This window comes from Gigantopelta aegis, chromosome 9 (genome assembly GCF_016097555.1).
Source record: "Gigantopelta aegis isolate Gae_Host chromosome 9, Gae_host_genome, whole genome shotgun sequence".
Classification (NCBI taxonomy): Eukaryota; Metazoa; Mollusca; class Gastropoda; order Neomphalida; family Peltospiridae; genus Gigantopelta; species Gigantopelta aegis.
Genome location: NC_054707.1, coordinates 2,449,211 through 2,463,866, shown reverse-complemented (window position 1 = coordinate 2,463,866; position 14,656 = coordinate 2,449,211). Strand labels below are relative to the sequence as shown.

The window sequence follows — 14,656 nt, the reverse complement described above, 5'->3', positions numbered from 1 at the left end:
TTCTTTATTTATGTATTACTTTACAATTTATATTATAAAGTTTTACATCATTAACATACATATGCCTGTTTATTTTCCATTATATTTCATTCAGGGCCAGACTGATGTTGTCCAACACTTGCTGAAAGAGGGAGCCAATCCAAACGTCCGAGACAATGCAGGCTGGACACCTCTGGTGATTATAGTTTTTGTTCAAGGGCAGATAACTCTGTTAATATTAAAGCTCACATTTAGAAATAATTTTTTGCTCACTTCATTTTTTGTTTTTGGATAAGTAGGTGTTGACAGTTGTGAACATTTACAATTGCGAACAGCCCCCAACAGGGTTTTCACCTGGAATTTTTCTGAGGGTATGGAGTTATGCAATTACGTCCTATTTCTTTTTTAGTTTTGATTGCAGGGAAGGATCCAGCACAATCAGTAGAGGTGTGCTTGGATCGTAGGATCAACCCCCCTGCCCTTGTTGGACCTATTCTCTGAATGTTTTTGCCCCCATTGCAATCAGTGTCTGGTTTATCAAGGACCATGGTATGTGCTGTCCTGTACACGGGGGAAAGAGCTTATAAAAGATCCAGTGCTGCTAATGGAAAAATGTAGCTGATGTTCTCTCAAACTATATGTCAGCATTACCATTTGTTTGACATCCAGTAGCTTATGGTTAATATATAAATGTAGCTGATGTTCTCTCAAACTATATGTCAGCATTACCATTTGTTTGACATCCAGTAGCTTATGGTTAATATATAAATGTAGCTGATGTTCTCTCAAACTGTATGTCAGCATTACCATTTGTTTGACATCCAGTAGCTTATGGTTAATATATAAATGTAGCTGATGTTCTCTCAAACTGTATTTCAGCATTACCATTTGTTTGACATCCAGTAGCTTATGGTTAATATATAAATGTAGCTGATGTTCTCTCAAACTGTATGTCAGCATTACCATTTGTTTGAAATCCAGTAGCTTATGGTTGGTATATAAATGTAGCTGATGTTCTCTCAAACTGTATGTCAGCATTACCATTTGTTTGACATCCAGTAGCTTATGGTTAATATACTGTATAAATGTAGCTGATGTTCTCTCAAACTATATGTCAGCATTACCATTTGTTTGACATCCAGTAGCTTATGGTTAATATACTGTATAAATGTAGCTGATTTTCTCTCAAACTATATGTCAGCATTACCATTTGTTTGACATCCAGTAGCTTATGGTTAATATATAAATGTAGCTGATGTTCTCTCAAACTATATGTCAGCATTACCATTTGTTTGACATCCAATAGATTATGGTTAATATATAAATGTAGATGATGTTCTCTCAAACTATATGTCAGCATTACCATTTGTTTGACATCCAGTAGCTTATGGTTAATATACTGTATAAATGTATCTGATGTTCTCTCAAACTATATGTCAGCATTACCATTTGTTTGACATCCAGCAGATTATGGTTAATATATAAATGTAGCTGATGTTCTCTCAAACTATATGTCAGCATTACCATTTGTTTGACATCCAGCAGATTATGGTTAATATATAAATGTAGCTGATGTTCTCTCAAACTATATGTCAGCATTACCATTTGTTTGACATCCAGCAGATTATGGTTAATATATAAATGTAGCTGATTTTCTCTCAAACTATATGTCAGCATTACCATTTGTTTGACATCCAGTAGCTTATGGTTAATATATAAATGTAGCTGATGTTCTCTCAAACTATATGTCAGCATTACCATTTGTTTGACATCCAATAGATTATGGTTAATATATAAATGTAGATGATGTTCTCTCAAACTATATGTCAGCATTACCATTTGTTTGACATCCAGTAGCTTATGGTTAATATACTGTATAAATGTATCTGATGTTCTCTCAAACTATATGTCAGCATTACCATTTGTTTGACATCCAGCAGATTATGGTTAATATATAAATGTAGCTGATGTTCTCTCAAACTATATGTCAGCATTACCATTTGTTTGACATCCAGCAGATTATGGTTAATATATAAATGTAGCTGATGTTCTCTCAAACTATATGTCAGCATTACCATTTGTTTGACATCCAGTAGATTATGGTTTATATATAAATGTGTTCTAGTGGTGTCATTAAACAAAACAAACGTTTTAACTTTCTGATTGCATAAAGGCATCTTCTTTATTTTTGTTGCTAGATAAACAATCGTTTAAGAATGATACTATTCCTGGTTTCAGCATGAGTCCTGTAACCATGGTTACACGAGAATTGCGGAACTGTTGCTGGATCACGGTGCTGTGATGAGCATGCCGGGTATGGAGAATGACACGCCTCTGCACGATGCCGTGATGAACTATCGGATTGAGTGTGTGGCCTTGTTGGTGTCGCGAGGAGCCTCACTCACTGCTCGGTAACATAGTACTGCATCTCTTACCAGTCTTTATACTTGTATGAAAACTCATCAGTGAAAAAGGGTTTGCAAGTGAGGGAAAATGAGAAAAAAGATTGAGTGTGTGGGTTGGTGGTTGATAACTAATCCGTAGTTATAAAGAGTATGATGTCAGTATTTTTGTGATGGATGGTATGTTTTAGTGTTGGGAGTCGGATGGTATGTTTTAGTGTTGGGAGTCGGATGGTATGTTTTTTGAGTTGGGAGTCGGATGGTATGTTTTAGTGTTGGGAGTCGGATGGTATGTTTTTTGTGTTGGGAGTCGGATGGTATGTTTTAGTGTTGGGAGTCGGATGGTATGTTCTTTGTGTTGGGAGTCGGATGGTATGTTTTAGTGTTGGGAGTCGGATGGTATGTTGTAGTGTTGGGAGTCGGATGGTATGTTTTAGTGTTGGGAGTTGGATGGTATGTTTTTTGTGTTAGGAGTCGGATGGTATGTTTTAGTCGCTTGGGATTTTATCATCGATCATCGGTTATAATCTGTTTGCACCAATTTATCAACTTTCATTTATACAGTCTATTTGAAATATATAAACTTAAGAAAGATTTAAATTATGAGAACTATATTTAGTACCTATTCAGTGTTCAGTTTGTTTAGGTACACATGACAACAAACTCAAATTCCAGCGTACTTATATGAATTCCATCATTCAAAGTGTACCAACAGTTAACAGTTTCCACGATAGTCTATTTTTATAGTTGATCATCCCATTGGTAGATCTCTGCTGATCAGTTTTCTATCATAATTGATCATAGGAAGACCGCTACATCTTGAATATGTAAGAACCATGATACTAATTGTCACATAAATATTGATCATAGGAAGACCGCTACATCTTGAATATGTAAGAACCATGATACTAATTGTCACATAAATATTGATCATAGGAAGACCGCTACATCTTGAATATGTAAGAACCATGATACTAATTGTCACATAAATATTGATCATAGGAAGACCGCTACATCTTGAATATGTAAGAACCATGATACTAATTGTCACATAAATATTGATCATAGGAAGACCGCTACATCTTGAATATGTAAGAACCATGATACTAATTGTCACATAAATATTGATCATAGGAAGACCGCTACATCTTGAATATGTAAGAACCATGATACTAATTGTCACATAAATATTGATCATAGGAAGACCGCTACATCTTGAATATGTAAGAACCATGATACTAATTGTCACATAAATATTGATCATAGGAAGACCGCTACATCTTGAATATGTAAGAACCATGATACTAATTGTCACATAAATATTGATCATAGGAAGACCGCTACATCTTGAATATGTAAGAATCATGATACTAATTGTCACATAAATATTGGAACCAGTCATAGAAGATGTCTCTATTTTTTTTTTTAAATGTGTAAAAACATTTCTTTGAGTATTTCGGGCAAGTAAAATATGGTAAAATCTTATTTTAATAGTTACCTCATTTTGTTTTATTTGAGTTAATAATACTTAAAAAAAAATTTACCCACTAAAATAGATATGTTTACCCCATGATGTGAATACACATTATTTTTTAAAAAATGCCCTTGAAAATAGATATGTCGTTTTTCAAAATGTACATGATTTTATTGTAGGAATATACATGGCTTGACTCCTGTTGACTACGCGAGGACGGATGCAATGAAAGAAGCATTGAGAACTCAAGTAACAAGACAGGAGACTACCACACAAGAGGTGGAATATACAAATATTTTCTTTTCTTTCCTTAGAATTCTTATCCTGACCTAAGTATCTTACATTGTCTGTCCATATAAGGAAAATGTAAGAAAAGTAATATATATATGTCTAATAACACCTCAGCACCTTTGAAAATACAATTATTTGAAAGAAGGAAGGAAATGTTTTATTTAACGACGCACACAACACATTTTATTTATGGTTATATGGAAGAAGGAAGAAAGGAAATGTTTTATTTAACGACGCACACAACACATTTTACTTATGGTTATATGGTGTCGAACATATGGTTAAGGACCACACAGATATGGAGAGAGGAAACCCGCTGTCGCCACTTCATGGGCTACTCTTTTCGATTAGCAGCAAGGGATCATTTATATGCAACATCCCACAGACAGGGTAGCACATACCACAGCCTTTGATATACAAGTCGTGGTGCACTGGCTGGAACGAAAAATAGCCCAATGGGCCCACCTATGGGGATCGATCCCACACCGACCGCGCATCTGGCGGGCGCTTTACCACTGGGCCTCTTGTTTATATGGCGTCGGACATATGGTTAAGGACCATGTAGCTATAGAGAGAGGAAACCCGCTGTCGCCACTTCATAGGCTACTGTTTTCGATTAGTAGCAAAGGATCTTTTATATGCACCATCCCACAGACAGGATAATACATACCATGGCCTTTGTTACACCAGTTGTGGATCACTGGCTAGATCAGTTATTTGATGTCTGCTAAATCAGGGCTCAGATTTAACAACGGCACTGAGGACAATTGCCGTAGTTTGGACATGAATTGTAATAATTGCCATAGATGATCATTTTACCTGTGGCAAAAATATTTCAAAATTGCTGCAGGTAGCGAATTCTTCAGTTGGAGCCGTGTATTATGGTTATTGCAAAACATGGTCTTGATTTTGACAGAGGAAACCTTTTGCTTCTGCTGAATGTGATCCTTTATATAGACAGAGCGGGACTAAGCTCAGTTGATGGAGTGCTCGCTTGAGGTGCTGTCGTCGGTGGATCCATTCAGGAGATTGTTTTTTTTCTCGTTCCAGCCACTGCACCACAACTGGACAAAGGCCGTGGTATGTGCTTTCCTGTCTGTGGAAAAGTGCATATAAAAGATCCCTTGCATCGTTAGGAAGAATGTAGCGGGTTTCCTCATTATGACTATGAGTCAGGGACCTAATTCACAAAGGTCTCTTAGGCTCTGCTAGACAACAAAGCATCCTCTTTTAAAGTCTTTTAGCATTGCACTGCGAGATTGCAAAGTTGCAAGAGTTTAGTGAATTAGGCCCCAGAATTACCAAATCTTTGACATCCAATAGCCGATGATTAATTAATCAGTATGCTCCAGTGGTGTCGTTAAACAAAATAAACATCTTTTATATGGACAGGCCAGCACATATCACCCACATGAGATCAATTTACTAGATACAGAGAATGAAAATCGTACGTGTTACTTTGTTTCTATTTTTTTGCTAAGTGTAGTCAGTATTTTTGCCAATTTTAATATGAACTATTGTTTTAACCTTTCTCGACTTATTTATACTGATAGAAAAAAATAAAGGATCACACAGATAGCAACACGAAATAATGACTGCATCAAAAATCAATTCACATTGTCCGAAGTTGACTGGGAACATATAAGCAGCACATTCAACACTACAGACATTCAATCCCACATTATGACTTGGTATGAAATACAGACATTACTACGCTAGTAGTGAATTAAATGTGGTCTACAATTTGATGTGTTCCCTTATTTCTTTCCATCAGTATATCATCGTTTTGTTCAATGGCTTGAACCAAGGGTCTCTTGCAAGCAGTTGAATCAGAGGACTATAGGTTTCATCTCCATCCTTCTGTCTGTCCCACATATAGTTTTCTCAGTGTGTTTTTTCACAATGCCTTGATATATTGATGTGAAATTTTATGTATAGCTTTATCGAGTACTGTTACAGATCAAGTTCAACTCTCATGATGCTTTACCTATTTTTTTTACAGAGTTATGGCCCCTGAACTTAGGGACATGAAAATTAGTTTTTTGTTTTGAGATATTGAGTTGAAATTTTATCATGTACTGTTAAGGATCAAGTTTGACTTTCATGACGATTTACCCATTTTTCAGAGTGATAGCACTTGAATTTAGAAGATATGAAAATGTGTTGGTCATGTACTGTCAGAATGCTTGTTTAATGAGAGAATATATGATTCTGTAGGTGGACGAAGTGGACGAATGCCAAGTATTGTATTTCACGGCAACAAGCATGAGCAGAGATCAGAAGATTCATCTTCACAAATGTGCGTCAAAACTGAACGCCAAAGTTGTTGAAGACCTGCAGCCAGAAGGTACGCTCCATACACATGAACGAACCATGGTATACACTTTATATCAACTGCAGCCAGAAGGTACGCTCCATACACGTGAACGAACCATGGTATACACTTTATATCAACTGTAGTCAGAAGGTACGCTCCATACACGTGAACGAACCATGGTACACACTTTATATCAACTGTAGCCAGAAGGTACGCTCCATACACGTGAACGAACCATGGTATACACTTTATATCAACTGCAGCCAGAAGGTACGCTCCATACACGTGAACGAACCATGGTATACACTTTATATCAACTGTAGTCAGAAGGTACGCTCCATACACGTGAACGAACCATGGTATACACTTTATATCAACTGTAGTCAGAAGCTACGCTCCATACACGTGAACGAACCATGGTAAACACTTTATATCAACTGTAGTCAGAAGGTACGCTCCATACACGTGAACGAACCATGGTATACACTTTATATCAACTGTAGTCAGAAGGTACGCTCCATACACGTGAACGAACCATGGTATACACTTTATATCAACTGTAGCCAGAAGGTACGCTCCATACACGTGAACGAACCATGGTATACACTTTATATCAACTGCAGCCAGAAGGTACGCTCCATACACGTGAACGAATCATGGTATACACTTTATATCAACTGTAGTCAGAAGGTACGCTCCATACACGTGAACGAACCATGGTACACACTTTATATCAACTGTAGTCAGAAGGTACGCTCCATACACGTGAACGAACCATGGTATACACTTTATATCAACTAGCCAGAAGGTACGCTCCATACACGTGAACGAACCATGGTACACACTTTATATCAACTGTAGTCAGAAGGTACGCTCCATACACGTGAACGAATCATGGTATACACTTTATATCAACTGCAGCCAGAAGGTACGCTCCATACACGTGAACGAACCATGGTATACACTTTATATCAACTGCAGCCAGAAGGTACGCTCCATACACGTGAACGAACCATGGTACACACTTTATATCAACTGTAGTCAGAAGGTACGCTCCATACACGTGAACGAATCATGGTATACACTTTATATCAACTGTAGTCAGAAGGTACGCTCCATACACGTGAACGAACCATGGTATACACTTTATATCAACTGTAGTCAGAAGGTACGCTCCATACACGTGAGCGAACCATGGTATACACTTTATATCAACTGTAGTCAGAAGGTACGCTCCATACACGTGAACGAACCATGGTAAACACTTTATATCAACTGTAGTCAGAAGGTACGCTCCATACACGTGAACGAACCATGGTATACACTTTATATCAACTGTAGCCAGAAGGTACGCTCCATACACGTGAACGAATCATGGTATACACTTTATATCAACTGTAGTCAGAAGGTACGCTCCATACACGTGAACGAACCATGGTATACACTTTATATCAACTGTAGTCAGAAGGTACGCTCCATACACGTGAACGAACCATGGTATACTTTATATCAACTAGCCAGAAGGTACGCTCCATACACGTGAACGAATCATGGTATACACTTTATATCAACTGCAGCCAGAAGGTACGCTCCATACACGTGAACGAATCGTGGTATACACTTTATATCAACTGTAGTCAGAAGGTACGCTCCATACACGTGAACGAACCATGGTATACACTTTATATCAACTGTAGTCAGAAGGTACGCTCCATACACGTGAACGAACCATGGTATACACTTTATATCAACTAGCCAGAAGGTACGCTCCATACACGTGAACGAACCATGGTATACACTTTATATCAACTAGTCAGAAGGTACGCTCCATACACGTGAACGAATCATGGTATACACTTTATATCAACTGCAGCCAGAAGGTACGCTCCATACACGTGAACGAACCATGGTATACACTTTATATCAACTGCAGCCAGAAGGTACGCTCCATACATGTGAACGGACCATGGTATACACTTTATATCAACTGTAGTCAGAAGGTACGCTCCATACACGTGAACGAACCATGGTACACACTTTATATCAACTGTAGTCAGAAGGTACGCTCCATACACGTGAACGAACCATGGTACACACTTTATATCAACTGTAGTCAGAAGGTACGCTCCATACACGTGAACGAACCATGGTATACACTTTATATCAACTGTAGTCAGAAGGTACGCTCCATACACGTGAACGAACCATGGTAAACACTTTATATCAACTGTAGTCAGAAGGTACGCTCCATACACGTGAACGAACCATGGTATACACTTTATATCAACTGTAGCCAGAAGGTACGCTCCATACACGTGAACGAACCATGGTATACACTTTATATCAACTGCAGCCAGAAGGTACGCTCCATACACGTGAACGAATCATGGTATACACTTTATATCAACTGTAGTCAGAAGGTACGCTCCATACACGTGAACGAACCATGGTATACACTTTATATCAACTAGCCAGAAGGTACGCTCCATACACGTGAACGAACCATGGTATACACTTTATATCAACTGTAGCCAGAAGGTACGCTCCATACACGTGAACGAACCATGGTATACACTTTATATCAACTGTAGCCAGAAGGTACGCTCCATACACGTGAACGAACCATGGTATACACTTTATATCAACTGTAGCCAGAAGGTACGCTCCATACACGTGAACGAACCATGGTATACACTTTATATCAACTGTAGCCAGAAGGTACGCTCCATACACGTGAACGAACCATGGTATACACTTTATATCAACTGTAGTCAGAAGGTACGCTCCATACACGTGAACGAACCATGGTATACACTTTATATCAACTGTAGCCAGAAGGTACGCTCCATACACGTGAACGAACCATGGTATACACTTTATATCAACTGTAGTCAGAAGGTACGCTCCATACACGTGAACGAACCATGGTATACACTTTATATCAACTGTAGTCAGAAGGTACGCTCCATACACGTGAACGAACCATGGTATACACTTTATATCAACTGTAGCCAGAAGGTACGCTCCATACACGTGAACGAACCATGGTATACACTTTATATCAACTGTAGTCAGAAGGTACGCTCCATACACGTGAACGAACCATGGTACACACTTTATATCAACTGTAGTCAGAAGGTACGCTCCATACACGTGAACGAACCATGGTAAACACTTTATATCAACTGTAGTCAATGAACCATGGTACACACTTTATATCAACTGTAGTCAGAAGGTACGCTCCAGACACGTGAACGAACCATGGTACACACTTTATATCAACTGCAGCCAGAAGGTACGCTCCATACACGTGAACGAACCATGGTATACACTTTATATCAACTGTTATAGAAACATGTGATCCATTTTATTTTTATTGTTTCATGTTCTAGCAACTTAAAGTTTCATAATTTAGTTATTTCTTTGATTAATTTTTCTAGAGGGTAGGTCGTATATTCAAATGAAATTATAATATTTATCTTTATTTCCATCTTTTATTGTAAGTCAGACGAGAGAGAGAGATGAGAGAGAGAGAGAGAGATGAGAGAGGGAAAGAGTTTAAAGTTAAAGTTTGTTTTGTTTAACGACACCACTAGAGCACATTGATTTATTAATCATCGGCTATTGGGTGTAAAACATTTGGTATTTTAACATATAGCCTTAGAGCAGAAATCCGCTGCATTTTTTCCATTAGTAGCAAGGGATCTTTCATATGCATCATCCCACAGACAGGATAACACATAGTATGATACCACATCCTTTGATATACCAGTCGTGGTGCACTGGTTGGAATGAGAAATAGCCCAATGGGCCCAACTTCCAGGCGAGTGTTCTCTGTAAATTCTGTTATTGACGTTTCTGTAGCAAGTGGATTATTTTACAAGGTGCGGTGCTAGTCCCCACTCAACCTTCCTTCTTTCTCATCCGGGGCTAGCAGATACGAACATTTGTTGGGCCAGGAATTGTATTACTTTAACAGTACTCTCAAAATGCTTGTGTTTTTAAAAAACCCCAAATCTATTTGCAGTATCCCATGTGATAACGTCGTGCAATGATGGAGGTATGTGTCCTCGCACACTGAAGTATCTACATGCTGTCCTGGCAGGCAAATGGATCGTCAGCATCAACTGTATGCCATTTATACTTTTATATTCAAGTGAAAAAATAAAATTCAGGCCTAGTTAAGTGAGTTGAAAAATTCACCAATTATCTATACATGGATTTATCCAGGGTATTTTTCCAGGGTCCCACAGAGTTTGAATTATTTATTATCCACATATTTGAAGATATTCAGGCAAATATAACCAGTATGACTCATGTGTGTCAAAATGATTTCACGTGCACAACGAATGACGTAATTTTGTGAAGCTACGTCATAACTTAATGCGGCTTCCCAGTAAGTGCTTATCAAAATGACGTCATTTCGGAAAATGACATCATTTCGTCATCTCTTTTGGCTTACGTTTGAAACATTTTGACATGTCCTAGCTTGTTATTCATGAAAATAATATTTTGGATAATGTGGATAATAAAGAAATTATTACACTCGCTTATGAATCATACTGATTTTATGAAACTCGTGTCAGGATTCATGTATACAATAATGCTGACACTCTTTTCGTAAAATCAGTACGACACACAAGTTCATATAATAATCTCCATATATTGGGAATATTAAACATAGAAATTGTGAATTTTCAGTGCCTCTCTCTATTGGGAAGGGGGCTGTCTTTAGACCCGCAGAACGCCTGGATAAATCCCTGATGTAAAACTTCAAAAACTGCACAAACCACAATAATTATTTTACAAAAAGATATCAATTATTATTTGAAAGATTTTTCCACATTAAAATAAAGTTTGCAAATTGTTTTTGAAATTTGCTGTTGGTGAATTTGGCGAGTGCCAGAGGTAGCCCTGAAATTATTTTTGTCAGGTTGTTGGAAAACACATAGTTAAAAGTTTGTATTGGTTAATGAAACCACTAGAGCACATTGATTTATTAATCATCGGCTATTGGATGTCAAACATTTGGTAATATGAATAAACTGGTAGGTAGATTAGTTTTGAAATGGAAGGAAATAACAAATGTTTTATTTAACAACACACTCAACACACTTTTAATAACTGTTGTATGGCATCAGACATGGTTAAGGACAGATAATGAATAAGAAAAAAACCCCACTGCCGCCACTTCATGGACTACTCTCTTTGATTAGCATCAAGGGATCTTTTATATTGACCATCCCACAAGTAGGATAGTACATACCACTGCCTTTGTTACACCGGTTGTGGATCCACCAATGTGTATTGATCCTATACTGACCGTGCGTATATGAAGTACATGTTTTATTATTAATGAATATACAGGTTACATCGGTCTGTTCTGTTCCAGGGTTGGATATCTGTGTCGAGTACGGCAAAGCAATGCTGGAAGAGGCGTTTGAAGTGGCTGGCTCTAGCACCCACCCAGGCTCCCGCGCTGCTTATAAAGGAAGAATGAACAGAAAACAACAGGTAAACAAGATTTACGTTGTTGAAAAACCCATGAGTGTGAATAGAAACACTCTTCAAAGTGTGAAGGAGGAGGAGGTGAAGATGGCACTGTTCAAAATAACCAGAATTAGAGGTGGAGTGAGGTTTGTTCAAGTAAGGGGTACGATTCAAAATACCCAGAATTAGAGGTGGAGTGAGGTTTGTTCGAGTAAGGGGTGCGGTAGATGGCACTCTTCAAAATAATCAGAATTGAAGGTGAAGCGAGGTTTGTTCAAGTAAGGGGTGCAGTAGATTGCACTGTTCAGAATAACCAGAATTAGAGGTGGAGTGAGGTTTGTTCAAGTAAGGGCTATGGTATTTCGCATCCCTTAGATTAAAATTAGGGATCTTTCACTCGCACCCCTCAAATATGAAAGTTGTCAAATGATCTTGTTTCTGATGCATTGGACTTTGCTGGTGTGCCACTGATCGATTATAATCAAAACATTTTCAGTTGGACTCCACTGAGGTGTTGGTGATAGACTATAAAAATCCATAGTCGATTGTCACGGAAACGTTAACTACATTTGTTCTTACATTTTGAATTGTGGAATTGATATAAATAAATAAAGTTAAAACCAGACAAACAATATTTTACCAAGTTGCAGTCAAATATCAAGAGATGATGTTGAGTATATTTTCATTTGCAATAAAGGCTATTTCAGATTTGTAATTTTTTTTATTGAAAATCCTGCATTAAAATTGCTTCTTGGCTAAAGGAAAAAGGACCTAGAGTTAACTCTCTTGAATAATGACACAGTTTTATGATTTTCTCTGGAATAGTGACTTAATTTGGTTGAATAATGACACAGTTTTATGATTTTCTCTGGAATAGTGACCTAATTTGGTTGATTTGTGTGTAGTTTATGCAGTGAAAAAAAAATAAAAAAATGACTGCATGTTTTCAGATAAAGTTTGGAACATTTAGTGTGGGGATATTGTAAGACGCTTTACAGCGCTTAGATGAAAGCGAAAGTAGGACTAACACATTTTACTCATTACTGGGAATACCGGGCCATAGGATTTAACATTTCATGGGAAACACTTTTTCGGTTTCGTGCCATGTGATCGTAGGAATCCATCAAAAACTGTTTTAGTATATACTGTAAATATTATTTCTGTTGAATAGTCGTACTTGATACAGTGAAACCTCTCAAAACCGGACCCTCTGTAAACCGAATTCCTTCAAAACCGGACGTTTTTCGCTGCCCCTTTTTAAATATCTGTACAGAGGAGAACGTCTCTAAACCGAATACCTCTTAAAACTGGACTTTTTAGTTGGTCCAGAGGGTGTCCAGTGTAGAGGAGTTTCACTGTACAATAATCATGGGAAACTAAATTTTGGTTCAGTGATTTTACTGACACACTCCCGACACATATGTTTCTGTGAAATCCGAATTCGGTTCAGTGATTTTACTGACACACTCCCGACACATATGTTTCTGTGAAATCCGAATTCGGTTCAGTGATTTTACTTACACACTCCCGACACAATCGTTTCCGTGGAATCCGAATTCGGTTCAGTGATTTTACTGACACACTACCGACACAATCGTTTGCGTGGAATCTGAATTCGGTTCAGTGATTTTACTGACACACTACCGACACAATCGTTTCCATGGAATCCGAATTCGGTTCAGTGATTTTACTGACACACTACCGACACAATCGGTTCTGTGGAATCCGAATTCGGTTCAGTGATTTTACTGACACACTACCGACACAATCGTTTGCGTGAAATCCGAATTCGTTCAGTGATGTTACTGACACATTACCGACACAATCGTTTGCGTGAAATCCGAATTCGGTTCAGTGATTTTACTGACACATTACCGACACAATCGTTTCCGTGGAATCCGAATTCGGTTCAGTGATTTTACGGACACACTACCGACACAATCGTTTCCGTGGAATCCGAATTCGGTTCAGTGATTTTACGGACACTCTACCGACACAATCGTTTCCGTGGAATCCGAATTCAGTTCAGTGATTTTACCGACACAATCGGTTCTGTGGAATCCGAATTCGGTTCAGTGATTTTACGGACACACTACCGACACAATCGTTTCCGTGGAATCCGAATTCGGTTCAGTGATTTTACGGACACACTACCGACACAATCGTTTCCGTGGAATCCGAATTCGGTTCAGTGATTTTACCGACACAATCGTTTGCGTGGAATCCGAAGGCCTGGAATACAAAATACACACTAAAATAGATTTAAATCCTATAACTCAGTTCATAGTTTTATTGTACGGTTAACCTTTAAAAAACATTTTAAATATATTTCAGCTTCCTGGTCTGTTTGATGGATGTCAGTTGTACTTTCATGGGTCGTTTGTCTATCCGACACCGGAAAAATCTGAGCTTATCAACCTCGTCAAGTGTGGAGGGGGACAGATCCTCACCCGAGAACCCAAAGTGCAGAATCTAGATGACTATGATGTGACCGTCCCCTACCACACGGCCCCGGACGGACCCCTGGCAAACTGTGGACTGTTCATCATCTTCGACAACAATGCTGTGCTTCCGTCGATCGAGTCGTGTCGGGTGTGTGCAGTCCGGGCAAATTGGATCATAAACAGCATTGCCACCTTCTCTCTACTGGATCCCTACTCTAAAAGCTAATTTGAAAACATGGAGTAAATAAGATACACAGTC

The 14,656-nt window shown here is 38.3% G+C and overlaps 1 protein-coding gene across 2 annotated transcripts in view; it reads left to right on the top strand.

The window, feature by feature from the left end:
* The window catches only part of LOC121381219 (BRCA1-associated RING domain protein 1-like), a 30,808-nt gene extending 16,152 nt beyond the window's left edge, over positions 1-14,656 (top strand). For both annotated transcript variants that reach the window (XM_041510424.1, XM_041510425.1), the window contains exons 7-13: positions 95-175; positions 2,218-2,390; positions 4,035-4,134; positions 6,364-6,493; positions 10,491-10,592; positions 11,856-11,977; positions 14,288-14,656. In XM_041510424.1, coding sequence (XP_041366358.1) covers positions 95-175; positions 2,218-2,390; positions 4,035-4,134; positions 6,364-6,493; positions 10,491-10,592; positions 11,856-11,977; positions 14,288-14,623 — 1,044 coding nt within the window. In that variant the 3' untranslated portion in view covers positions 14,624-14,656. The remainder of the gene's footprint in view (positions 1-94; positions 176-2,217; positions 2,391-4,034; positions 4,135-6,363; positions 6,494-10,490; positions 10,593-11,855; positions 11,978-14,287) is intronic.